This window comes from Arabidopsis thaliana (assembly GCF_000001735.4).
Source record: "Arabidopsis thaliana chromosome 1 sequence".
Taxonomy (NCBI): Eukaryota; Viridiplantae; Streptophyta; class Magnoliopsida; order Brassicales; family Brassicaceae; genus Arabidopsis; species Arabidopsis thaliana.
Genome location: NC_003070.9, coordinates 26,256,271 through 26,282,145, shown reverse-complemented (window position 1 = coordinate 26,282,145; position 25,875 = coordinate 26,256,271). Strand labels below are relative to the sequence as shown.

Below are 25,875 nucleotides of genomic sequence, written 5' to 3'. Positions count from 1 at the left end.
TTTTGCATGACTGTCTTGTCATGTTTGACTATTTGAAGTGTGCACAAACCTTTGGTTAATGGGAGTCCTGAAATTTGTATTTTCCTAAAGAAGGGCATACATTGAATCTTTGAATGTGAAGCATTTCCATGTTGTCATTTGATTAGGCCACACAGAAAAAAAAAATATCTTAACTTACAGTAAAAAAAATTTCTCCCTTTTAAATATCCCAAACATGAAAAAGTAATATCTCTACACTCTAACATAAATTTCCCAAAAATAAAAATAGAGAATCTGAGGAAAAAACTGCCGTGATGTTATCAAAATGAAAAAAGATGAATAAATCAGTAACTATATCTAGGGTAGAAAAGTAATTATTTGTGTTCAGACCATATGAATATGTTCATTCAAAAGTATAAAGCCCATCAAGTAAAAGATAACAACATAATGCGACAGTTCATTAACAAAAACATACGGCCCATCAACACTTAACAACAATCGAGATACATGGAGCCAACTCTTTCTTGGTCAAAGTCCGAATCATTCATCAAGCTGCACCAACCTTGCCAATGAGCGACTTTCGGATGTACACACATTCAATAAAACACCTTTTAAACAAGATGTAATTTTTTTCTTTGAATTCTTGTGACGACAAATGAGAACTAAAGAGCCTTGAAATAAAAAAAAATTGTGCTTTTCCGCATCATTTTTGATAATTTAAGATTCAACCCGTCCGGGTTGGTCCGTTCGTGTTTCGACCAATATTATAAGCCGATCGGATCCGTTTTTGAAAGAACACTTGTGACTTGTGAGATTAAATTTTTTGGTAAAGTGTGACTTGCGAGATGATAGTAATATGCAACAATGTCACAAAAATAAAAATAAAAGTAATATGCAACATTAAATAACCAAAATTTGACTTAGCCATTACGATACAGTTTAAATTATGCGATGGATTCTGGAGCACGATGTAAGAGATCATTGACTATAATATCATTATTGTGTAATAAAAAATTATTTTTTGCATTTTTAAAATTATAAATATTTCAACTATCTAGATTATTATAATACCACTAGATTGGAATGACATCGTATATATGGTAGAAATAAAACCGGATCCTGCGCTCCTTTCTCTCCTTATTATTGGTCGACTTCAAGGCCACGAAATCGAATATTATTAATTTACAATGACATTTCGGATATAAATTTAAATGTTTAATCTAAAAAGTATACTTTATTTGAAATAGGATAATTTCAGAAGAATCTTTAATTATAAAATCCTTATATATGTCTGTATTAGTGATTTAGCTGCTCGTTACGAATATATTAAAACAATAAATAAAATTACTTCCATAGACAAATGATTCAGGTTTAAGACGAGATTTGACGAAATCGTCTAACGATGATGGAGTATAAGTTCAAAATAAAAGTTTGTGTGGAGCTATAAGAAATATCCCCAAACAATGTAAATTGTATTCGGAATCCTAATTGTCTCAGTTTTAGTTGAAAATCTTTTTTTTTTCTGGTTAACACACTAAAAGAAGCAAATGTAGTTTCTAAGGAAGTCCATCCTAGTTAAAATCTTGAAGCCGACGGTGTAAACCCACTCGGATTGTGGAAGATGAATTTTAGGAGTCGAACAAGAGACCAGTCTGGAGAAACTTTGAGTTGCATGATATAGCTTGTTATAATTGTATTCTATGATTGAAAAAAGTACTGCTCGGTTTCTTATGATCTCATTGATGCGTGTGAAGATGAAAAAAGCTCTGTTTGATCTTCACCAAAAAGAAAAGTTATTCGATAAAGTATTCAACTAATATAAAATGACCATTCGTTGTTTGTATTATCATTCAATAAAGCAGCCTTTCTAATATTGTACTATTCTTTAATAAACCCCTTAACTTACGTTTCCAAATAGAAAGTTCTTGCATTAGTCATAAATTAACATTTCATAAACTTTTCATTATGAAATTCTTATAATTTTATAACATTATAAAATTCATGCAGTGTCTATTAATTAGCAATTTAAGACTAACATAAACTTAATCAACTCTGCCAACTGGTCAACGTAATTAAGTAGCTGCAGATCGATGATGTGTCATTTTTTCATTGGATCAGAGAACAAAATGCGTTTTACAGCTGAAAGTTTCTTTTACAAAATGCACTCATTTCATGCGGTGTCCGTTAGTGATTAACGCTGGATAAATAGATTGCTTTATTCAATTTGAAAAAGATCAAAATATAGCACATAAATAAAAAAAATTAGAATATTTGTTCCGATCATAAATTTATGCGTATACAGTATATGTGTATTTTTATAGGATTAAAGATACATATAAATTTCTTATATTTAATAGATATCGTTAAATGTTAAAGAAAATTTATCTAAAAACTAGCTAGTAAACATACAAATATATCACAAAAAATACATTCACCCCTGAACTGCCTATAAAGAATGATTGTGGATTAATTTTTGACATATATTAGGTCTAAGAAAAAAGAGAGAAAATATTGTTTTTTTTCTCTCTCAGCTTTTGTTTCCCATGCATACAGCTTTATGTTAGCGAAGAACTAGTATGATCTGGTACTCCGGTACTCCGGTACAGACGAAAGAAAGAAAGAAAAAACTTGTTTTAGTTGCCTCAATGTCAACTACTATGCTTTAATTATGATGCCAATTAACAAAAAAAAAACGAAATATTCCGAAGTAGTGTTCAGACCAGATCCATCTGGATTGCAATACAATTTGATATTATTTATATGATTGGCATTATCTTATTATATAATGCTGAGTCGTCTGGTTGAGATTATTCAAGAATAGAGACGAAGCTGGTAACATGGTGGTGGTGATTACCATTATAAACAATATTTTTAGTCTGTATATCTTCTTATTAAAATGCGAAGTCAAAGTCTGTTGGCTTTGGGTCCCTTCCTATAAAAACCTAGTTAGGCAAAAGAAAACGACAATAATTTTTTTTTTGATGTAAAGAAGAAAAACAAAAAGAGCAGATCCAGTTGATCTCAAGATCGCATCTGAATCATATAATAGCATGATCAAAGAGGAGACCGTTTCATACTTCCAAACTTTCGATGGTGTTATGGCAGAATCTGACAAGGTAAAACAAAACACTATTTCTCGATTTAACCGTTTAAACCACAAATTTCTCTAATTCTTGTTTTATTTTCAATCTCCTTCTGGTGTTTCAATCGGTTAGAATTAATCTCATGATCATATGATTCTGTTATATATTTACATATAGTTACCATATAATTCTTATGTCTGAAATTAATACAGTTTTACTGCATCTGATAAAAGTCAACTTGCTTGTTCGGAAATGGTCTCGAGTATCGAAAGTTCATTATTTTTTTTGGGACGGTTATTTAATGCTCAAGGATACCAAGATTTTCCGGTATTTAGAAAACTTCGGATGAAAACATTTATAATTAAGATCCGCTCTAATTAATATAGGTCGGATCGATCCATTTTTTTTCTTTTTTTCTTTATTGGCATTCGATCATGTTCACTTTTATAATACTATTTACTTTGTGTGTATTGAGAACTATTTATCGTAGAAGTTTAGAAGATAGGTCCAAACAGTTTTTAGATAAAAAGTGAATATAAATGTGTCTTGGATATTACAGGAAGAGGAGCTTGATGCAACAAAAGCAAAGGTGGAGAAAGTTCGGGAAGAAAATGAGAAATTAAAGCTCTTACTCTCTACGATTCTTAATAATTACAACTCTCTTCAAATGCAAGTCTCTAAAGTTCTCGGACAACAACAAGGAGCTTCGTCTATGGAGCTAGACCACATTGATCGTCAAGATGAAAATAACGACTATGATGTGGATATATCACTTAGGCTTGGAAGATCAGAGCAAAAGATCTCTAAAAAGGAGGAAAATAAGGTGGACAAGATTTCTACTAAGAACGTAGAGGAGTCAAAAGATAAAAGATCTGCACTGGGTTTTGGATTTCAGATTCAAAGCTATGAAGCCTCGAAACTAGATGATCTTTGTAGGCAGGTTAAGCTTGCAAACGCTGAAAATAAATGTGTATCTTCGAGGAAAGATGTCAAATCAGTTAGAAATGAAAACCATCAAGATGTTTTGGAGGAGCATGAACAAACAGGTTTGAAGAAAACTAGGGTTTGTGTTAAAGCATCATGTGAAGACCCATCAGTACGTACCATCAAAACCATACATTACATATATGTGTTTATTTACCATTTCACATCTAATTTAATTATTTGATCATATACACGTTACATGAATATATATAGATAAACGACGGTTGCCAGTGGAGGAAATATGGTCAAAAGACTGCGAAAACCAATCCTCTCCCACGAGCCTATTACCGTTGCTCCATGTCGTCAAATTGTCCCGTTAGAAAACAGGTATAATACATTCTATAATTTCTCAATCCAAATATCTGTTTATTAACAATTGGTTTTGAGTAAAAACTTTTAAAACGAATGTCTATAGGTGCAAAGATGTGGAGAAGAAGAAACCTCCGCTTTTATGACAACGTACGAAGGAAACCATGACCATCCTCTCCCCATGGAAGCAAGCCACATGGCAGCTGGAACTTCCGCGGCTGCCTCCTTATTACAATCTGGCTCCTCCTCTTCCTCCTCCTCCACCTCAGCGAGTCTAAGCTATTTCTTCCCTTTTCACCACTTCTCTATCTCCACCACTAACTCGCACCCGACTGTAACATTGGACCTCACACGACCAAACTATCCCAATCAGTTACCAGACGACTACCCTCTATCGTCCTCCTCTTTCAGTCTCAACTTTTCCTCTCCAGATCCTCCACCTCCATCATCGCATGACCACACCTTGAACTTTAGTGGCTTGCGAACACAAGCTCCGTTGAGTACAGATTCATTATTGGCCCGTTATCGAACGAGACTTTCCGGACAGCAATAAGCCAGTAACTGTATCGGTATAGCTAGACACAAGTCTAGAAAGTAACTGATTTCCGTTTTCTTTGTCATTCATTTGTTTTTCAGCCTCTGAAAGAGAGATCTGGTTTTGGCATGATATGCAAAATGCTTATATACTTGTAGATATCCAAATGTTTAAATTAGTGGATTACCTATCATATCATGGATTATATATGTATATGAAGGTTTTGTAAATTAATGGTCTACACAAATTTGATACACCAAATATTTTTTTATGCTTATAAAAATTTTAAATACAATGTTAATTTTTTTTGTTGGTGAATTAAGTAAGTATGACTATGATGACACAATGATATCTAAAATGGAAGGTGGTTTTCATGCAGATTGACAAAATCTCCCTCTTTCACTTTTGCAAAATTGTTTGATTTTTACAAAATAAACTTTAGTTAGCATCACATAAAATAGTGGGTTATTTGACAAATTATCAACACAACGTATTATTATTTGAAATCACATACGTATTGTTTACTAATTTGATTATTATTATTTTTTGCTACAGACATTTACTAATTTGATGGTCAAAATTGTAGTCACCATTAAAATTATTTACATAAAAGAATTGATTATTTTACTTCCCTCAATTATCAAATATAAATTTGTGATGAATTTGACCGAAATGAAGATGTCTGAATTGTTTGAGCCACCTAAATGTTTAGATGGTCGATTCTTAAAAAGGAAAGAAAACAAAATGACCAAAAGAAAGAAAACGTATGAAACTATGATCCATCAGATATTACTTTTAAATCAATCTTGGGCTCAGGCCCGTTACTACCGTTTTCTATCTTAGAATTCGGCCCATCCACGTCAGCGACTCCGGTTATAACGCTGTTAAACTCTTTTGACACACGACCACTTATTATAACGTCACGTGTCAATGCACTTCATCAGGACGCGCGTAACCGCCAGAAAAGCGAAACCAAAGGTCCATCTCCGACACGTTGCTTATCCGACCACACTCACCACTGTTCTAAATTCTCTCTTTTTTTTTTCCTTAACCAAAAAAGCTCTCTTTTTTTCTTCTGGGTTTCATCGTTTCCAATCTAAAATCATCGTAGATTTGTTTGAAATTCTTCAAATTGAGCCGGTATCAAGACATGGCGGGAAGTGAAGCGGTAGAAGATAAGGAGATAAAATCGGCGGTTTCAAGCTGTGAAGCGTATTTCGAGAAAGTACAATCAAGGAAGAATCTACCCAAATCTCTTCAAGAAACCCTAAACTCTGCTTTCGCCGGAATCCCAGTCTCCTCCTTCCCTCAAGTCCCCGGCGGCAGAGGTAAAAATTAGAAAGATCCCATTTTTTTCGATTCCTCCAAATTTCCTGATTTCTCGTTTAAAGTTTGAGACTTGGCAATGGTTTAGATTCAATTAGTGTTTTGTTTGATCGTAGTGATAGAGATTCAAGCGGAAACACCTGTATCAGAAGCAGTAAAGATCTTATCAGATAGCAAGATTCTATCAGCTCCTGTGATTAACACAGATCACGAGAGTTCTTTAGATTGGAGAGAAAGATATTTAGGAATCATTGACTACTCTTCAATCATCTTATGGGTGCTAGAGAGTGCTGAACTCGCTGCAATCGCGTTGTCCGCTACGTCAGCAACTGCTGCTGGTGTTGGTGCTGGAGCTGTTGGAGCTCTTGGTGTTGCAGCGCTCGGGATGACCGGTCCGGTTGCTGCTGCGGGGCTAGCCGCAGCTGCGGTTGGAGCCGCGGTTGCTGGTGGTGTTGCAGCTGAACGTGGGATTGGAAAAGATGCTCCAACTGCTGCTGATAAGTTGGGGAAAGATTTCTATGAAGTTATTCTTCAAGAAGAGCCTTTTAAATCAACCACTGTAAGTTTTTTAACAGAACATTAAGTTATTTGTGTTGTGATGGTCCTGATTGATCATGGATATATGTTTATGTTGTCAGGTTAGAACAATACTTAAGTCGTTTAGATGGGCTCCTTTTCTTCCGGTTTCAACAGAGAGTTCGATGTTGAGTGTTATGTTGTTACTCTCGAAATATCGGTTAAGAAATGTGCCGGTTATTAAAACAGGAGAACCGGATATCAAGAACTACGTTACTCAATCTGCAGTTGTTCATGGTCTTGAAGGTTGCAAAGGTAGAGATTGGTTTGATCACATTTCCGCTCTCCCGATTTCTGATCTCGGCCTCCCGTTTATGTCACCCAATGAGGTAATAAAATAAACTTTAAGAAGTCATGACATTAGGCTCGTAAACCGGTGAAATTGAACATGTTGGTTTCAGGTTATTAGCATTGAGAGTGAGGAACTTATCCTTGAAGCATTTAAAAGGATGAGAGACAACAACATTGGTGGTCTCCCTGTAGTTGAAGGGTTGAATAAGAAGATTGTTGGTAACATTAGCATGAGAGACATTAGATATTTGCTTTTACAACCTGAAGTCTTTTCCAATTTCAGGTTTATTTTTACTCACTTGTTTCTCATTACAACTTCTCTGGTAACAATGATGACTGAATGATCTCTTTGTTGATGATAAAGACAACTCACGGTGAAGAGTTTCGCGACAAAGATTGCTACAGCGGGAGAGGAATACGGTTTAGCGATTCCTGCAATAACTTGTAGGCCTGATTCGACTTTAGGGAGTGTTATAAACAGTTTGGCTTCGAGGTCGGTGCATCGGGTTTATGTAGCGGCTGGAGATGAGAATGAGCTTTATGGGGTTATAACACTGAGGGATGTGATCTCTTGTTTCGTATCAGAACCTCCAAATTACTTTGAGAACTGTCTCGGTTTCTCGGTTAAGGAAATGCTTAACCGATGATCTCTTGTTTCTCAGCTTTTTTTTGGCTTTGTTGTTTGTTCTTTCTTGGTTTAGATTTCTGAAGTTGTTGTCTTTATATCTAATTTGTAACCAACCATTTTGAGTTTTAAAGTTCTATCATTAACGACATCTTAGGATTGAAAATATATATGTACTGTAATGATTGGATAAAAAATTTTCTGTTTTATGGATTGTTCAATTTCATATTTGTGTTTGTGTAAGTCTCGCCAATTCAATGCAGCTGATTAAGTTCAACTTACAGGGAAGCCAAACTAAGAGTTTAATCAGCTTGAAACAAATTGTATAACTAACAAATGAAATGACTCACTCATGAATGATAGATCAATAACCAACCACATTACTTATCTTCTTCATGAAAAGGCTCATAACTCACCTCAACCGTTGACTACACCGCTCGATAATTAATATAGCCTGTGGGTGCCAAGATGTCACCTAGAGTCCCCCCAAACACTTCAGTGTTCATCAGATTGATTGATCGATCGATAGATGATAACAAAGTATGAACAATGAAGCGTTTAAGGGAACTCAAGGGGACATTTGACTTTACATGTTATGTCTCTTTTGCAAATGCTTCTTCTCTTACTCAACTGACCTTAGCGACAACCCAAACTGCATATTTATAGTCTATAGATACTTGCCAATGGAATTGTTTTTAAAGGAGGGACCATAGATTCTATATTCTTCATTGAATGGCAAAACATGCGGGAAATATGAGGATGAACCAAGTCGGAATTTTGGTAATAAGGAGCCAAGATAATATTTAATATTCCCATCAGTGTGCTACATAAGCACATTCTTCACAAGATCTTTCGTCCCGCAGATCTTATTCTACTCTTTTTTCCGATGTAAAATTGATTTAGAAACCCAATATAATAAAGTATAAAAGTATCTTAAAAATCTCACTATAGTAAAACTAAACGAAGAAAATTTTCCCTAAACATGGCCTTTAACGCTTACATATATCTGCATTTTCAAACAAGGTTTTCTCTGTCCGTCTTATCAATTAGTTTACGTAAGGTTATGTTAGGATGAAATAGAAACATATTTTTACTTTGGTGAAAAATATAATCGCGAAAACTAAATTGTCTTTTTCTGTCTATAAATAATACATCATAAATTTGAAGTAGCATGCAGTAGTGTATACACAAAAGAAGCAAAAAAAACAAAGGAAAAAAAATGATATGCATGTAAAAAAGCAAAAACAAAATCATATGTTCATTTACATGTATATGAGTGTACATTCATTGGCATCTATGCGTTTATAGAAACGTCTTTCTTATCTTGCAAAAAGCTGAAAGGAAAAAGAATTTATGCACTTTTCTTAAAAAAATTGATTCCCTCACCTAAAGCCCTTAACCTGAATTCACGTCTAAGTTCACAATGCTTCCAATTGTATATATAAAACGCCAGTCCCTCCATTCTTTTTCAAACCCTAACACTCTTATAAACCGATTCGCCAAAATGTATCTACAATATATTGATAATGTAATATCTATATATTCAAACAATCGTCGTGTTGGTCGGATGTTTTCTAGAGTTCCTCTGAGCACTTCATTGGAGATACAATTTTTTATAAAATAGTTTTCTACTGAAGTGTTTGGGGGAACTCCCGGGCTGATTCGGTATTTTAAATTCAGTAGACTAGCTAGCTGAGTTTGATTTAGTGTTGCATAAGGTAAGGGATCAGTTAATATAGAATATTGAATTAATTTCATGTTGCTAAAATGCTTATATTTGTTCTTTTTCTCAGGTTCAATTCCAGTCTATTACTGCTACCTTAATCACTATATTGAGTATTGTAAAGAGGATTATCAATATGAGACTTGGGTTGTTAAAAAAAAAAAGGTTGATGTTGAGAAGATCCGACATGTTTAAATAACTAGTTCCTCCGTTTCATTACATAGAATGTTTTTTTCATTATATTTGATATTTTTCAAATTTGTATGTAAATTTTAAATTTATTTTACCCTTTAAGTCTTTGGACAATACAAATGATCACAAGTGTTCTTTAAAAACGCATGTGTCAAGTTAAAGGCATTTTTTGGGAAATAATTTGTACATCATATCCAAAATATGTCCAAAGAAAACTGATGTTTCCAAGTCTCGAACGTACCAGCTTGTAGGAATAATTGGATATGATGATGAGTTTGACCACAGAGGTATGTCCTCAAAGATGATGGGTGGAGACTGGAGAGAGATGTGCCCTGGTGGTTAAAGAAAATCCAGATCTCCTTGGCATAATTACAATCAAAGAACAAATGATATATGGCTTCCTCACTAATTCAACAAAAGTATACAGTCCAGCTTGGTTTTGCTTGATAAATTTGATGAGAGTAAACTTTATTTAGAAAGAATTATAATAGACTCTCATAAAAAAACTTGTACAAGATACATTTTTCTATATAGAAATGAGATTAATCTAATTTTCTAATGTAAGGTAAAGATAAAAGTAAATAATATATTTAGAAATAATTGTAAATATTCATAAACTAAGATATGACAATCTTCTAGATCCTTCTAGATCTTCATGATTTTCATAGTCTTGGACAATCATCTCGACCGTCCATCTCCAGTTCTCCCAATAGGTATAAAGGAAATCATGCTTTCAAGAGCGAAAGGATCATGTGACGTCCCCTAGGCAACCTCCAAGAACCTTGATGAACAACTTGGGATACATAAGCAAGAAAAAAGAATACCTGACCCTCGTGGACTTGCGTCACCCATAAGGTTTGATTAATATGGCCCAAGAGAGTTCCAATTTTTGTGTCTGAACAGAGCCTCAGAACCACATACCAGCTGATAGGCATGAACTATTTCTATATCCAGCTCCCACCCACAAAAATCAGCTTCTCAAAGTCTTTCAGCTTTTATATAAAAACATTAATTTTATATTTTAATATATTTTATATGTATTTTTTGGTTTGAGGCTTTAACATGTGCATTGTTTATTCTGAGGTATTTTCCTTTATATTGAGTGTTGAACTCATTTGTTGTAGATGTAACTTTCTCAGAGAGATGAACCTTTTTTTTTTTAACTCGTAAGATTCTGATCATACAAGGAAAGAGATTGTTTAGCTAAAGAATCAGCCACCATACAAGGAAAGATGAACTTATTTTCTATTTTAAAGCATACCGTTGTTTAAGTTTGGTTAATTCATTCTAGACAGACCAAATTTTGGTGTTAAACCTACTTCTTTTTGGCTGGATCGAACCATGCATTAGTTCTATTGCCGGTAAGCAAAAATATCCAAGACTAGTGTAGTGTTGTAGGACAACATTAGAGGTGAATGAAATTTTATATGAAAATTATATATTTACTTGAAAATATATTTCGAATGTTTAAAAATAAGTTCTGAATGATAAAGAAGTTAAGGAATCCCACTTTTTTAATGCGTAAAAGGTATCATATGTTGATATACTGAAGAACAAAGGGACATGTGACTCTTGCCTTCCTTACTTATATGTATGTCCAATAGCCACCATATATATTTTGAAGCTTTTTCATTCTTCTCTTTTTCGTGGAATTTAAGACAAGGGCCATCAAATTTTGATTCTTATCAAAACGTCTGCACATTTTATATTACCGAAGATGAACCTGGTCGATGTTTTGGACCTAATTAAAAGACATTGAAATTAAGAATAACTTGTGCCATGTGTTAAACAAGTTGCTCGATATATTCTATGTTTCATTAGCACACACTAGGGATTGGAAAAAACTACATTTTAAAATGGAGGCATTACCCCTAATTACAAAAAAAAAAACACAAGTTATAAACTCCGGCATTAGTAATTTAACCTTTTGTTTAAAAAACCGTTTGAGTGAGTTAAACAAGTTGTGGACTCGAGGCTCAGCGATAGAATGTGGATTACTCACAAGAATATCTACTTGATGTGGTTTCGACCTGATGAAACTATATATTAGCACTAATAATCACAACTAATGGTATGTATGCCACTCATTTAATAGTTGACTGATAATATAAACCAATCTAGATTCGACCACCCAGAGATCTTGTATAGATGTACGTATGTTTTGTAGAATCAAATTTTCTGTCTCGTGAAGAGACAGAAGGAAAAGAAGTACTAATTCTCTTGTCACAACTCTTAAACCCAAGTTCACGTCCAGGTTCAAACACTCTCCCCTCACACTAACGTACATGAGATTCTTTAGTTCTCGCTATAAATTAGAATGTCACCCATCCTATCTTCCTCAAACAAAAATAGATCTAAGATCTTATATACCTACATTCTAACCATACAAGAAATATTTATGTTCATGGTGGTAACTAGCAACAACACAATAATAATTCGACTAGATGTCCTCTAGAGTTCTCCTGAACACTTCATTGGAAATTTGTTATTCAGTAAGCTAACAGTTAATTCCACTGAAGTGTTTGGGGGAACTCCCGATGTCATTTGGTGATGCCAAGCCATGTATGTAAAATGGTAACTTTATACTCTCTCTACTACCAACTATATTGTTTTGAATATACTTTTCTTTTTGTTTTAATTATTAATTTGATTAAACGATCCACAAAAATGAGTGATCGGAAAAATTCGCTCTAACATCGGAATGGTTAGAAAAATGATCGGAAAAGATGAAAATCACAAAACAACTCAAATTAACAAATTACAGGTTAAGAGGATCGAGGTTGTATATACTTTTTAGTTTGTATAAACGATTGTATTATCTTTAAACTCAATTTAAAGCACACATACATTTTGTTTATAAACATGAAACAAAATAATATTAATTAAAATAAATCTTTAACTTTCTAATGAAAAGATTAATCTCTAGTTTTATTACATTTTTTGGATGTTTAGAAAAGCTATGGACTTTTGATCCTCATAATCTTAAGTAACCTCTTATCAATTCTGTTTCCATATCATCTTGCAATGTATTAATTGTCAATTTGATTAGTTCTTCAATTTGGCTGCATCCATAAGGATTAAATTCAGTTACCTATTAATATATGTGTTGTTTTATTGTTTAATTATGACTCATCTTTCCTTCAAAAAAATAAATCTATAGCAATATCCCCTTCTTATGAACTTGGTTAGGAACTTAGATTTCTTTACTTTTTATCATGGTATCTACGTACATGACATGGTTCAGTGTTTGGCCACCCACGATATCTTAGCTACGATGAAGAGATTGTGTATTGTGCAAAGGTTTTCGTAGAGAATAAAATATGATATACCACTAAGTGATGATTTGATCTTAAACGTAATCGTTTATAAACTTTAACAAAAATGGTGTTAAATTGCTGGTAAACCAATGCAATTCAATCATTTAATTGCCAATAAATTTTCCTACTAACATTATTATTTCTTAATTACTAATTATACTATTAAACTAACTAAAGGTTAATTATATAAAATAGGAATTCAAGATATTAAATGACATTGGCTTTTCCATAATATATACATCTACATTTCAACCAGACATTCTATAATCTTAAGAGAAAGTACCAAACTATTAACACACTATGCAAAAGTATATAATCAGACTCAAAAGGGTCCTTAGATCTCCTACTTCCCACCTTAAACGCAGAAATATCTCGAACCTTGTTATACTACGACATATGAGATGAAGGAGACATGACTATATTTTGAGTAGAACCCATCTTTTTTGAAGAAGTCTCAAGCTGTTGTAAAGTGGATAAGACATCAGCCATATCCGGTCTGAGCTTAGGTTCGGTATTGAGACACCGCAATGCGATGTTGGCAGCTGCACAAGCCCCTTTGTGAGGGTACTGTCCTCCAAGCTTTGTGTCCATTATTCTAAACACTTTTCTTCTGTCCACCAAATAAGGTATTGCCCAATCCACCAGGTTACGTTCCACTCCTACTTTCGATTTGTCTAGGGTGGGACGACCCGAGAGTAGTTCGAGCAACACCACTCCAAAGCTATAGACATCACTCTTGGAGGTTAACCGGCCGGTTGCTATGTATTCCGGAGCTGCGTACCCTTGTGTGCCTATCACTTGAGTTGTCACATGCGTTCTATCTCCTGTTGGTCCAGCTTTTGCCAACCCAAAATCAGATAGCTTTGCATTGAAATCCTGCATTTACAAGACGATTTTAAGATTTTGGGAATCAATGTTATATATTTCTAGTGTACACGTCCGTAAGTGGCAAGAAAACTCGGTTTTTACTTTTTTCTATATAGACTTACGTATTTGTTTAGAAATTATATGTTTAGAATTCTAATTTCACTATTTTCCATTGGAGTGCTTTTTCATTTATATTTTAGTCGTAATGAGATGATGGCTCTTTGACGAATCTCGAATCAAAGCACGCTCTAAACTCGACAAATAATCTACTTCGGTCAAACTAGAACTTAATACTATATTCGGATTTATGAATTTTTAACTCAAAACCAACTGGCAATGAGGAAAATGATTCATATCTTTCATATATTAGTATACTACTCTAGATTTAATAAAGTGGAGCTTTCTATTTTCTTTTGCTTTAACAACTTCCTAAATAAAATATGGACAAGCATTGATAGTAGATGGCGTACCACATCAAGTAGAATATTAGAGGCCTTGAAGTCTCGGTATATGACTTTAGCTTCGTGGAGGAAAGATAGTCCTCTCGCTGCGCTAAAAGCTACTTTCATCCTAGTCTTCCACGGAATTGGCTCTGCGCCTCCTACACAAGCAAAACCACCAAAAATGAAAAACTCCCGATAGTCAATATAGGATAACTTGAATGTAACTCTAGCTCAGCCCAAATCGATCCTTACTTACTTCGAAATAGATGGTTCTCCAGGCTTCCTTTAGGCATGTACTCGTAAACCAAAAGTCTTTTCTCTCCCTCTAAGCAATATCCAATTAGCTTCACAAGATTCATATGATGAAGTCTCCCAAGATAATGAACCTCAGTCTAAAAAAACCCACCAACACTTTTATTATTTCATTTGACTACAAATTTTTGTTTCTATAGATCAAGGATGATGAACTTACCAACCACTCTTTGTGTCCTTGAAACCCTTCTGATTTAAGTTTCTTGACTGCAACAACCATACCGGACCCTGGTTTCGAAGGTGACAACGAGCGTTCACCGATCCAACCCTTATAGACACAACCAAAACCGCCTTCACCAATCATACTATTCGGCTTGAAGTTTCTAGTAGCGGTTTTTAGCTCGTTGAATGTAAAGGCCTTTAGTGTTGGAGATGGTAAGAGCTCTCCTTCACTTCTAGGTGTCAAATTTGACCATGATGAAGTAGTGAAGCTATTGTTGCTATAAGAAGGTATGGTGAGACTTGAGAGTCGAGATGACTGATTCGGTTTGCGGGAAATTCTTGATGACCCTATTGTCAAATTTGAGACCAACATAAGTAGAAACTTTAGTTGGGAATTAAATGAAAATTTTGATAGAAGCTTTATATAATTAAAGAGAATTAAAGAAACCTAGTATCAACTATCAAATATCCATCATAATTCTCAAAAGGCGAAATTCGAGAAGAGAAGTGTGGTTTTGATTCTTACCTCCAAAAGTGCTTTCTCTATTACCTACTCTTGCAGAAGAGTCCAAGCAATTCCCCATTAGAGAGATCAAGAAAACTGAAATCGAGGTTTCTTTTCCGATGAAGTAATAAGAGATGAATCTTTATGGATCTCAGAAGTAGAAGGAATAAAAACAGAGAAAATTAGAAGAAGAAACAGAGGATATTAAGAAAACAAAATGAGATAAAGACAAAGAAAGGTTTTGTATGATGATAAATTTTTGTCTGTCGTTGTCGTTGTCGTAGGTCAACACCAAAAACGTGTGCACCACCTATCACTACTTTGGTCTGCTGCATTTTCTAATTTTCCCTTTTTCTTCTTCCAAGTTATCTATCTACTAATCTCATAGAATTTTCTAGCATAGTAATTAATTCCAAAAGTTTATGTCAGATCATCTTTTTCATATCCGTTATAATGTTTCAAATTTTATAATTGACGATATATTTATATTTTCAAATATGAAATCGATAATATGCCGACACCCAACGATTTCCGAAATTCATAGAAATTTGAACAACATCAGTTTTCGTAAATGGTTTAACTCGATATTATTAGATGAACTTTCTATCCATTTGAACAAATTATGTGGACCAAAAATTCTTGATAAGTGACGATATAACTTACTCGGATCACAATAATTTAACCTACAATATATAGATCACAACGTACGGTTCTTCATTCATATTTTAAAAAAAAAGTATGTGAAGATATCAAACTTGAAAACGTACTTTCCGCACAAGTTTCTGGAAATAATCAAAAAAATTATAAAGAGAGAAAAGGCTTGAAGGGATATGAATAGGATATTTGTTAATTATAAGAATGTTGCAAGTAAATTGCGTAAGGGTTAGTTTACAAATTACAACGAAAAGTCAATGAAATGCGTTGTGAAGTCAATTCTCATCTCCAAAAAGACGAATTGTTGCTTTTCCTCCAAGCAAAGCTTCAAAACTTTTATATGCAATTTTCTGAGTCAAACGTCTTTATATCGATTACTTTTCTCTATCTAGCAGCTCAAAAGCCCTTTTTCCTTTCTTTAAAAACTAAAAAGTATCACACATCTCTCCTACTGGGCTTTGAAAACGCCAGACTCAATAGTGCCTTACATTTAAAAGCCCATCTACATTGAACAGTAGCACAAAAAGTTATTGGAAAAACTGTCCCGTTCCAATTTTTGGTTTGGTCCAAACACTGTTACCGTTTCTTTAATGTTTAAAAAAAAAAAAAACTGAACTCACAAAAATCAGTATTTTCTTTTAATTTGTGTGAAACAAAGTTAAAAGAATGCTAATTTAGCGTTTGACATTAGCGTTTCTATTTAAACAATAAACAATATTTTACATAATAGGATTTTAAAAAAAATAGTTTTCATATAATTTTTTATTGTTTTTTCGACAAGAGATATTATCCCATGAACATTTCTTTTTTGTTTATAGTTAGCAGAATGATCATTTACTTGAACAAATAAAGTGGAGGATCATTTGGTGAACAATACAATCGGAAAATAATTTCACAAATCTACTCAAAGAACCTACATTTTTTCTCTTGTTATATAGATTTTTTTTAACTACTTTATTAACGCAAATACAACAACATATCCAAACGATCAAGGCTAAGCACATTCACACACATATTTAACCTATCCAAACGATCAAGGTATCAATCTATGTAATTACACGCTTTGAATATATATACCGAGTAACAAAGATAAGGCAAACAAAATTTGAAACTAAAACTTTCATAAGAAAACATCCATTTTTCATAAAATATAATCAAGAACATTTTTTAAAATATATAACTAAACTATATATTGATACTCTTTCACTCGAGCTAATCAAGCCGGATTGAGAGTTTAAATGTCATATCAAGGGAAATATGTATGCATCTACCAATCTAAGCATTAGTCTCGACCTTTTTGGTAATAGAATTTATGATTTCAATTTAGAAGTGGTCACTCAATAGGAAGATCCCTCACGAAAGTCGGTCCCAAAGTCCAACTTGAGTTTTTGGTATTATCATATATTCATATATGTGTACATAAAATACCGTAATTCGACCGTTGACAAAATAAATTAAAAATAATGAAAAGGTAATAAAAATATATGTGGCAACGTGAAATGGCAACGAAAGATCGTTTGCTAACACTTAAACAAAGTCCAAACATCGAACCACTATCCTTCATGTCGTGCCAGTCACATGCATCCCCTCTCTCTTTTCCCTTTTCTCACTATATTTTATTTACACTAATATAACACTAAAAGAGAAAAGTAATATGTATACTTATGCTTACAAATGATATATCATCGTTTCTTTTATTTATATATATTATCTTGCTCATAGTTTTGTATTTTTCGTTGGAACTTACAGCATACATAACAATTCTAAACAATTTCGTGTACATTGTTTAATGTTAAAATTTTAGTAGCCATATTTATGCCCAGAATTTTATATTTCCCACTATAGCCTACGTATATATCGATTATAAAAATATACTTATTACTTATTAGTAAAGTTCGTATATACAAATATAATACCCAGTTCCATGGATATATCTCTTTGAAAGTGTTTATCTTTGAGGAAATATATTAGATATCTAAACGTTCATTCCGTATATAACATTTATAGTTTACTAGTAAATTTACAATAGTATAAAAATAAAATGATAACGCTATCACTAATAAATGGATCGTTGTAACTTGTATGTAGCTTAAAGACAATATATCTTATCTACTTTTAGTTGATATTCTTCTGAGCCATTTTTCCATTAGAAGTGAGTAGTTTATAAGGAAATTGAAGCACCAAGCACATGGCCACATAGCCAGCTCTTCTTTACGGGTAATTCTTTGTTTGGTCGTAGCTACACTACAATTATACTATAATTATAAAAAATTGTTTCAAATACATGTTGGCATCTGATACACTGTCACCAAAAAAGATTAGATTAAGGAAATGCACATGATCCCATAAAGATTCTTGTATTAATTAATGCATAATGGCGCATTTAAATCTCTCTCATCATTTTATCGCCAACTTTAAAATATTGTGTCTTCCTCTAGGGTTTCAGATTCTGTCACATGCTTGCTTCTTCTTCCGTATAATTTTTTATAATTTTTAACCGTCATTTACTATCTTCTTCGACTCAATAATCCAGATTGTTATAAAATTATACGCTAACTTGGAATCGTGAAAAGTGGATTTAAAAGTTTGTCGTAGTCAAATTTAAATACCGACAAATCATTATAGTGACTTAAAATGTATTAATAACTATGTGGATGAACGTCATTGTTGAAGTTGATTTCCATTGGACGCTCTGGTTATCGCTGTCAATTGTCATCTGAATTAGCTTAGACTTGTAACCTTGTACGTAACATGTCAGAGATATTTTGCTTCAGTTTGATTCTCGACTATAAGAAAACGTTGTGAACTCCTAAAATATATAACCACTAAAGATGATTGTACGAATAAGTGTCGTGTCGATATAATTACGCTTCTGAGCATAATTGATGGATTTGACCTCTGAATTGTGTCCACACACCATTCATTCATTATAAAGTACTCTAGATTTACAACTTCAATAGAAACTTTGAAATATGAAGATTAAAAGAGATATTTGAAACTGATATATTTATATGGCTAGCTAGTTCCCACTTCAAACATCTACATGGTATGGATATGGAATGTGTGTTAAAGTTCATGGTATGGATTTACGATCGTTTAAACAACTTCTTATAAAAAAAATTAATAAGGATATATTTATAATTTTCTATATGTGATGTTTAAGTATTCAAATCATGAGTGGACCAAGGTAGGGGTAAGATATAAATTATTAAATTTAAAGAACTTATAGCATAACTTGTAAATTTTGGTGTATTGACCCACTATAACCATGTTCGATACTCACATTTCAGTTAATAACTATTTTTTAATTAATACTCTCTCTATTTCAAAATGTAAGAGACATTTTTATTTTGTTTCATATTATAAGATGTTTTGCAAGGTTCTATACAAATTTAAATATATTTTTATTATTTTTAACTATTTATATGCTGTAATATTTTTTATGATTGGTTAGATTTGTTTTTATTAAATACAAATCATATTTTTTTTTTAAAAAAACTATCTAAATATTTGTATTTTTATCTTAAACATCTTATATTTTAAAGTAAAGGGATTAATAGTTATGTTGTATTTAACGAATTTTGGGGTCCGCCACTAATAGATTTTTTTTTGTTTTTTACCGGCACGGATAGAAATCTTATGACATATTCTATCCCAAAAGAAATAATCAGGCAACAAGCTTTTAACTACAAAAGTTCAAAAATATACGTACCCAATAACATTTATAACTAGATAGCAAACGTAAGGAATGTTTTACCACATGTACAATTCTATGATATAGGATTTTATCATACAGACACATGCACACAAGAAGTCATTTCCTAGTTGTACAATTTATAAGTATATTACGTGGAAGTGATAAGAGTGAGCATATAAGTGTAGTTGAAGCATCCAAGTTTACAAAGGGTCCATTAACCAAAAAAGCAAAGCAAACCAAACACGGTTAGCTAAAAAGAAAATTGTACTTTAGGAAAGAAGTGGGTGATTCTAGTGGGTCGCACCAACGCATTTCGTTTGATATGTTTTGTTTTGAATTCTTATAGTCATTTAGAGACTAGAGAGATCGTGTTGAACTAGAGCTACATAGTATCATTTGCAGTATTTTTTTTAGTTAACACCGAGTATCGAGATATTTTCTTATGGACCTTTGGGTTAACACCAATAATTTTCAACATGGGGGTTTGAACATGTTAACTGTTTTGATTTTTCAAATCTAATGAAAGTTAAAATATCCTTTGATTTTAATCTAATTTAGGATTCTATAACTGGCGACACTTCAGTTCTCTGGTTTTAAAAAGTTGGCAATTCACCACTAGTTCTTTAGAAGAAAAAATCAACGGTGTTCTAGCCTACAACCGCTTTTATATATGGCGATCAATTTTTTTGGTTCAACATCGTTGAAGCCAACATTGGCCTTAGTTTCTCCACATCTTTGGGTATTAAGCAACTTTTATTTATAGATTTTGTCGCATTCTTTTGTCGCTAGCATCTTTTAAAATTTTAATTGATTTTTTCTAATGATTGGTTCAATATTTTTTTTAATAAACATAGATTGTAAGTGAGATTTCAAATTTATCACCAAAAGGAAACATCGAATTCTTTAAGAAATTTCCAAAAGTTTAAAAGTGTCGGCCATTTGAATGTGGAAGATGAAAAGGAGTTAAAAAGGAGAAGAGTCGATTAAAAAGGAGAGTGACAACTTTCCAACCCCAAATTGTTTGCTTGCTTTCTTCCAACTCTCTTTGTCCTCTTCCTCTATCTCCCTTGGAATCTGTGTGCGTCTAATGTCTCTTGCTGCTTCTTTTACTCTCATCAAATCTATAATCTCTTCTACTTAAAATCCCATATTATCTTAAAGAAATTGAGGATATCTGATTTCTTAAAATATTTTTGTGTTGATGAACCAAGACTTCTAATGGGACTATGCATTTAATATATGTCATTGATAGATGAGTACTATTTTACACGGTGACACATTATTTTAATGCATGATATGTTACTTGATACCTCATCAATATTTCTGCGCGAGAACGAATGGCATTGTCATCAAACCGGACAACAAAGGTTTTCATCAAACCAAACTCTAATTTGCTGTCTTTTTTAATATAAAAACAAACTATAATTTGCTGATAGTGATGTTAGATTTTTTTTTCTTAAAAAAAAAAAAAAGACACACACGGTGAAATGAATAATGTAACTGTAGAATAAGAGAAGGGTTATGAAATTGATGGTCTGCGGCATCGTCAGATTTAAATATCGTACGTCTTTTGTAAGGTCTCGTGATTACAAATTTCACTCGTTTAGATTTTGTCCCATCATTTTTCTTTGGTCCTTTTAACCCGCTCGACCAAATCATGACATATGCAGAATTTATTTCATGGATTTAAACAAAAATAATGATTTGTTTCATGGAAAATGTCCTTTTCATTTGTGCTATTCCATTTATTTCTTCCCACTTCTGAATATGACGACTACGACCACATGGTGCCAGTACCCACGACTAAACTATATAATATACAATTTATTTTATTTTTCTCCATACAGAAAAATGTTGGGCCATAATGATATTATTTTTTATATAATATAATGGATATTACCCATTTTTTTACATCTCATTTACTCAAAAAGTAAACAAAAAACCTCAGTGGTGTTTGGTTGCAGATTTCAAAGTGAGCTAATGATATAGATTCCAGTTTTTGAAAACATGCATGGGTTCTTCTGATCAAAATTCCAAATACAAAAAAAAAAAATATAAATTTTTTTAAAAACAAAAACAAAAAAAACAGGTAGACCAATTTCAATTGTACTGTTGCTGATCAAGCCATGGCCAAAAACCAGAATGGTCATCCATTGCACAGAACATGTTACTGATACTATTCTCTTCTTTAACCATACTCTGTCCTGAAGATGAGTTTTGAAAGAACTGCATTGTTGTAGTAGTTGTCGTTGCGGTGGCTGGCGACGGTGGGAAGAAGTGTCGACCAACTGTCTGTGGTGGCGGTGGGTGGCCACCGGTTAATGTACTGTCGTTTGATGGCGGCGCAGTTGAGATATCTAGTCTGAGATTATCTGAACTGTTATCACTTCTGTTACTGCAAGATCCTTCAGTTTCTTTGTTTAGATTTATTGATTCTGTTTGTTCTCTGTTTTTTAATCCCATTATCTGCGTAATTAAAGACAAAATTTTAAACATAAACAGAGTTACTGTACAATGTGATAAGCATAAAGAAACTATTGTTTTCAGATCTCTTTCCAGACAAGAGTGAAGAAAAAAAGAGATAATGATGTCTGAAAAGTCATGAATCATGTCCAGTTTTTTAACCCTACCTGAAAGCAACTCCTGATCCAAATAATTATAAACCAGAAATATAATTTTTAACCTTTTTTAAAAAGAAAAAAATCATCCTTTAGATGGAAAATAACTGTAATTATTGATCATTAACCCAAAAAAAAATAACACATATTGATTTTTTTTGTTAATTTATGAGATTAATTACCTCAGCTTGGAGTTTCTGATTATGAGTTTGAAGAAGATCATTTTCAGCTTTAAGTGTATCAAACTGTCGTTTAAGAGTATCATAATCTTTCTCTAGCTGCTTTGTTTTCCAACGAGCTCTTCGATTTTGAAACCAAATCGCGATCTGTCTTGGTTGCAAACCTAAGGCACGAGCTAGCTGCATTTTCCTCTCTGGTTCAAGTTTGTTTCCAAGCTCAAAGTTCTTCTCTAGTGTCTTCACTTGTTCCATGTTCAATCTCCTCTTCTTCTCTCCCATTTGTGACCCATCATCTGAATAATCCTCTTCTCCATTCATATTGTTCCCTGTTTCTAAATCACAACACCCTTCCATTGGAGATCTCTTACCTAGAAACGAAGCAAATCCTGAAACAGAACAGAACAGAGCATTAGAAAGAGATAGAGAGAAAACAGAGGAGATGTGTGTGGAAGTTTATGTATATATACCATGGAGATCTTGAGGTAGAGAGCAAGAAGGAAGAAGAGGAGCAAGAGATGGAGATTGATGAGGATGATCATCTTCGTAAGAGGTTTGGATCATGAAATTTGAAGGGAAAAAAGACATTCCATTATTACAAGACATCTTCTTCTGTTTTGCAACAGAAGTTAGTACTGTTTGCTTGAGATTTTGGTCGTTTCTCTTTAGTTTTTTCTTCTTGCCAATCTTTGTCTTAAAGCCATTATCATGGTCTTATAAATCTGAAGCTCTTTGTGTGAGAGTTTGAAATCAAATGGAAAAAAAGAAGAAGAGGAAAAACAAAAGAGAGAGAGATAGTGAAATGTATCGGCCTAGACTATACCACTTCTGGTATTTAATTTCTTCTTTATTTCGTTTTATATAGAAAGGCTGAGAGAGAGAGAGAGAGGACATATGAGCTGAGAAGAGAAAGAGACGCACTCAATTGATTCTCTCGTTAAAAAAAATAAAAATAACACGATCAAATACAAGCTTAAACTTCATTTACGTTAAGCCAAAGTATATATAATTATTAACTCCAATTTTATCTTCATTTTCGACAATCGTTTATAGATAGATATTTTTTTAACCATTGTTGGCTTCCAAGTAAAAGTGGGATCCAATTTAATTTACCCTGGTATATACTTACTCTTTAGTCTTTAGGATAGTGGATTATTGTGTGGTGCGCTGAGATTCATCTATAAATAAAATTTGCATCAGACCACAACAAAAGACACAGTTTGAACTTTGAATATGATATTGAGGTGTAATATCTACTTTTAGTTGGAGATAGAACAAAAAAAATGGGGTTAAAAAATAAATAAATGTAATTGCAGATTAAAAATCGTAGAATTGACCAAAACATGTAATCTTAGTGTTTTCGTTGTGTTATTACTCATATCAAATTGGCATAATCCTAAATATTGTTGAAAATGAAAAAAGGAAGCAAATTACAAGGGGGTTTAGCTTGCGTACAAAGTGGAAAATGAAGAGATGATAATCAAAATGGTAAGAAGAGAAAGGACTCTTCTTTTTCCCCTTGGGAGAGACATGCAGAGAGGTGTTCTCTCTCACTCATCATACTTGTCCTTTAAATTTTATCTAATAACTTTTTCTTTTATTAGATTTGTCCTTTTTTTTGTAAGTCCAATTCTCATCTTAAATCATAACTATCAAAGTTGTGTCTCTCTCTCTCTTTTTATCATCTAAATTTATTTCTAAAGAACTTAATTTACAATTTATTTTTCGCTAAATCATTTGCATAGGCTGAGAACATATGTAATAAGTAGCTAACTAACGCCTTTCATACTTCTATTGATGTAAATTAATTTCATATATATAATGATGTAGTGATATTGGGGTAGGGACGAAGCTGGATAGTGAATGGGTCCAATGTTGATCCTATTTAATCACGCTAGTACGTATGGACTATATATAGACCCATCAAATAATCGTATTGTGTCTACATGGATTGACCTAGACCTGTGGATCTAGGGATTGTACATAATTTTATTTTATTTTTTGTGGGAAGAAGAGAGAAGTGATATTATTGATTTTCAGATGTTCTATGATGCTAGTTTTGATTATTTTGATGTGAAAAAGGAAGATTGAAATATTTAACAAAAGAAGAAGATAATAGCTGCACTTGTAAACCATAGTATAACTGTGATTTTTTTTTTAGTCGGATATATAGTTACTTTAAATTTGTTCGTTTTCATTCTTCAAATAAAAACGATTGCGGGTGAATTGGAAAGATCAAGGCAGTCAGAATAACATCAGAGTTCATAAGAAAATATATTATTTTAGGTGTCCGTCTTACACCACCCACCTTATCTAATACGGTCTTCATTCAGAACCTTAGTTTAATCTTTTAGTTCAGAATATGGAACGTATATAGTTAATCTTTATAGGTAACTGCTAAAGTCTATCGCTAAAAAGGTGAAAAAGTAGAAATTAAACTAACAAAATATAGTAGTGTAGAATTTCTCTATATGTATTGTTACTTCGTTTTTATTTAGAATTCATCATTTTTGTATGAAATTAAAGTTCAATAAGTCTAAAAAGTATGATCGGTCCAAACATAATTGAAATTTGGTCTGAAATAGAATGGAAAAGCAATCACCATCTCAAAATAGCGTTTAAACGAAAAAATTATATTGAAACTGTAAATAGACTTACAATATATACAAAAGCATGGATTATACGTATGTCCATGATCAACAATCTTGTAACATGTATTTGAAATTCTAGATCATGTCTATGAGAATCATGGTACATCAAATCTGATCTCATCAAACCTATTAGCTTTGACCTAACCTATCAACCGCAAGACAGATACCAAAACGAAACAAGAAATCAATTGACTACTGGTAATGCTATATGTATATATGTAGAGTAATATTGATTGACCAATTACAAAAAAGTTATACAATTAGCAAAATAACAATAATAGGAATAATCAATAAGTATCACAAAAGTAAAATTCTCGCTAAGAGAGAAGGGTTTCTCGTGCTATGTTGGCCGATTGATTGGTATCATATCAAATGGAAGTGATGCAAAAAATTCCAAATGCATTATATTAGAGAGTTACAAATATAAAATCTAATGATGCAATTTCTTAAAACCCTTTTGTTGTTTTCCATTTATTTAAAGTTCATATATATAACAGACCTGTTATATGTTAGATAGCTTATGTACACATGAATGCATATGTGCGTGTGTATATGCATGCATAGACAGACGTATAAAGATGGTGCGTGGGGTACTTAGGTTAAGGAAAAAACCAAACAAAACTACTATTTGATTAACCCCACATAAGAGCTGTTCTATCTTGTCTCTCCCTCCTTTCCTCTTCCATTCCTTTCCATAATCAATCTTTCTTTTTATTTTATTTTATTATTTTCTTAATTTCTCTTCCCAACATCCCTTGTGCCGTATTCATCGATGATGTTTACTCTAACATCATCAACCACATAATTATTAACATTTTAACGTTCATTTTCACTTTCGATTAGACTACTA

At 32.8% G+C, this 25,875-nt stretch overlaps 4 protein-coding genes, 3 long non-coding RNA genes and 3 other non-coding genes across 14 annotated transcripts; 5 read left to right on the top strand and 5 right to left on the bottom strand.

Moving 5' to 3' along the window:
- Nucleotides 1-378: 378 nt before the first annotated feature.
- AT1G09117 lies at nt 379-580 on the bottom strand. The gene has a single exon (NR_139565.1). It is a non-coding gene; the product is annotated as an other RNA (long non-coding RNA).
- Nucleotides 581-2,890: 2,310 nt separating this feature from the next.
- WRKY36 (WRKY DNA-binding protein 36) lies at nt 2,891-5,198 on the top strand. 2 transcript variants are annotated; one of them, NM_105649.3, is made up of 4 exons: nt 2,891-3,095; nt 3,622-4,158; nt 4,260-4,373; nt 4,462-5,198. In NM_105649.3, the coding sequence occupies exons 1-4, from the start codon at nt 3,030-3,032 to the stop codon at nt 4,906-4,908; spliced, it is 1,164 nt and encodes a 387-aa protein (NP_564976.1). In that variant the 5' UTR covers nt 2,891-3,029; the 3' UTR covers nt 4,909-5,198. The 2 variants fall into 2 exon arrangements, with proteins under 2 accessions (NP_564976.1, NP_001321291.1); NM_001334428.1 differs by having other exon boundaries at nt 3,275-4,158.
- A 611-nt stretch (nt 5,199-5,809) lies between these two features.
- AT1G69800 (Cystathionine beta-synthase (CBS) protein) lies at nt 5,810-7,951 on the top strand. 3 transcript variants are annotated; one of them, NM_001084332.1, is made up of 6 exons: nt 5,817-5,868; nt 6,002-6,218; nt 6,333-6,775; nt 6,855-7,121; nt 7,194-7,366; nt 7,448-7,916. In NM_001084332.1, the coding sequence occupies exons 1-6, from the start codon at nt 5,821-5,823 to the stop codon at nt 7,728-7,730; spliced, it is 1,431 nt and encodes a 476-aa protein (NP_001077801.1). In that variant the 5' UTR covers nt 5,817-5,820; the 3' UTR covers nt 7,731-7,916. The 3 variants fall into 3 exon arrangements, with proteins under 3 accessions (NP_564975.2, NP_001322922.1, NP_001077801.1); NM_105648.4 differs by having other exon boundaries at nt 5,810-6,218; nt 7,448-7,951; NM_001334427.1 differs by having other exon boundaries at nt 5,816-6,218; nt 7,194-7,926.
- Nucleotides 7,952-8,176: 225 nt separating this feature from the next.
- MIR395f lies at nt 8,177-8,288 on the bottom strand. The gene has a single exon (NR_139926.1). It is a non-coding gene; the product is annotated as a microRNA ath-MIR395f precursor (primary transcript).
- A 987-nt stretch (nt 8,289-9,275) lies between these two features.
- On the top strand, nt 9,276-9,370 carry MIR395e. Its single transcript, NR_139925.1, has one exon. It is a non-coding gene; the product is annotated as a microRNA ath-MIR395e precursor (primary transcript).
- A 508-nt stretch (nt 9,371-9,878) lies between these two features.
- On the top strand, nt 9,879-10,340 carry AT1G09113. Its single transcript, NR_139564.1, has one exon. It is a non-coding gene; the product is annotated as an other RNA (long non-coding RNA).
- On the bottom strand, nt 10,284-10,605 carry AT1G09107. The gene has a single exon (NR_139563.1). It is a non-coding gene; the product is annotated as an other RNA (long non-coding RNA).
- A 1,462-nt stretch (nt 10,606-12,067) lies between these two features.
- On the top strand, nt 12,068-12,167 carry MIR395d. Its single transcript, NR_139924.1, has one exon. It is a non-coding gene; the product is annotated as a microRNA ath-MIR395d precursor (primary transcript).
- A 965-nt stretch (nt 12,168-13,132) lies between these two features.
- AT1G69790 (Protein kinase superfamily protein) lies at nt 13,133-15,554 on the bottom strand. Of its 2 annotated transcripts, NM_105647.6 has the most exons (5): nt 15,251-15,554; nt 14,723-15,072; nt 14,507-14,642; nt 14,278-14,408; nt 13,133-13,816 (listed from the first exon to the last, which is right to left on the bottom strand). In NM_105647.6, exons 1-5 carry the CDS (start codon nt 15,306-15,308, stop codon nt 13,328-13,330), a joined length of 1,164 nt encoding a protein of 387 aa, NP_177137.2. In that variant the 5' UTR covers nt 15,309-15,554; the 3' UTR covers nt 13,133-13,327. The 2 variants fall into 2 exon arrangements, with proteins under 2 accessions (NP_177137.2, NP_001323365.1); NM_001334426.1 differs by lacking the exon at nt 15,251-15,554 and having other exon boundaries at nt 14,723-15,146.
- Nucleotides 15,555-21,364: 5,810 nt separating this feature from the next.
- On the bottom strand, nt 21,365-23,358 carry ATHB13 (Homeobox-leucine zipper protein family). The gene is made up of 3 exons (NM_105646.3): nt 22,845-23,358; nt 22,381-22,763; nt 21,365-22,046 (listed from the first exon to the last, which is right to left on the bottom strand). The coding sequence occupies exons 1-3, from the start codon at nt 22,978-22,980 to the stop codon at nt 21,681-21,683; spliced, it is 885 nt and encodes a 294-aa protein (NP_177136.1). The 5' UTR covers nt 22,981-23,358; the 3' UTR covers nt 21,365-21,680.
- Between the last annotated feature and the right edge of the window lie 2,517 nt (nt 23,359-25,875).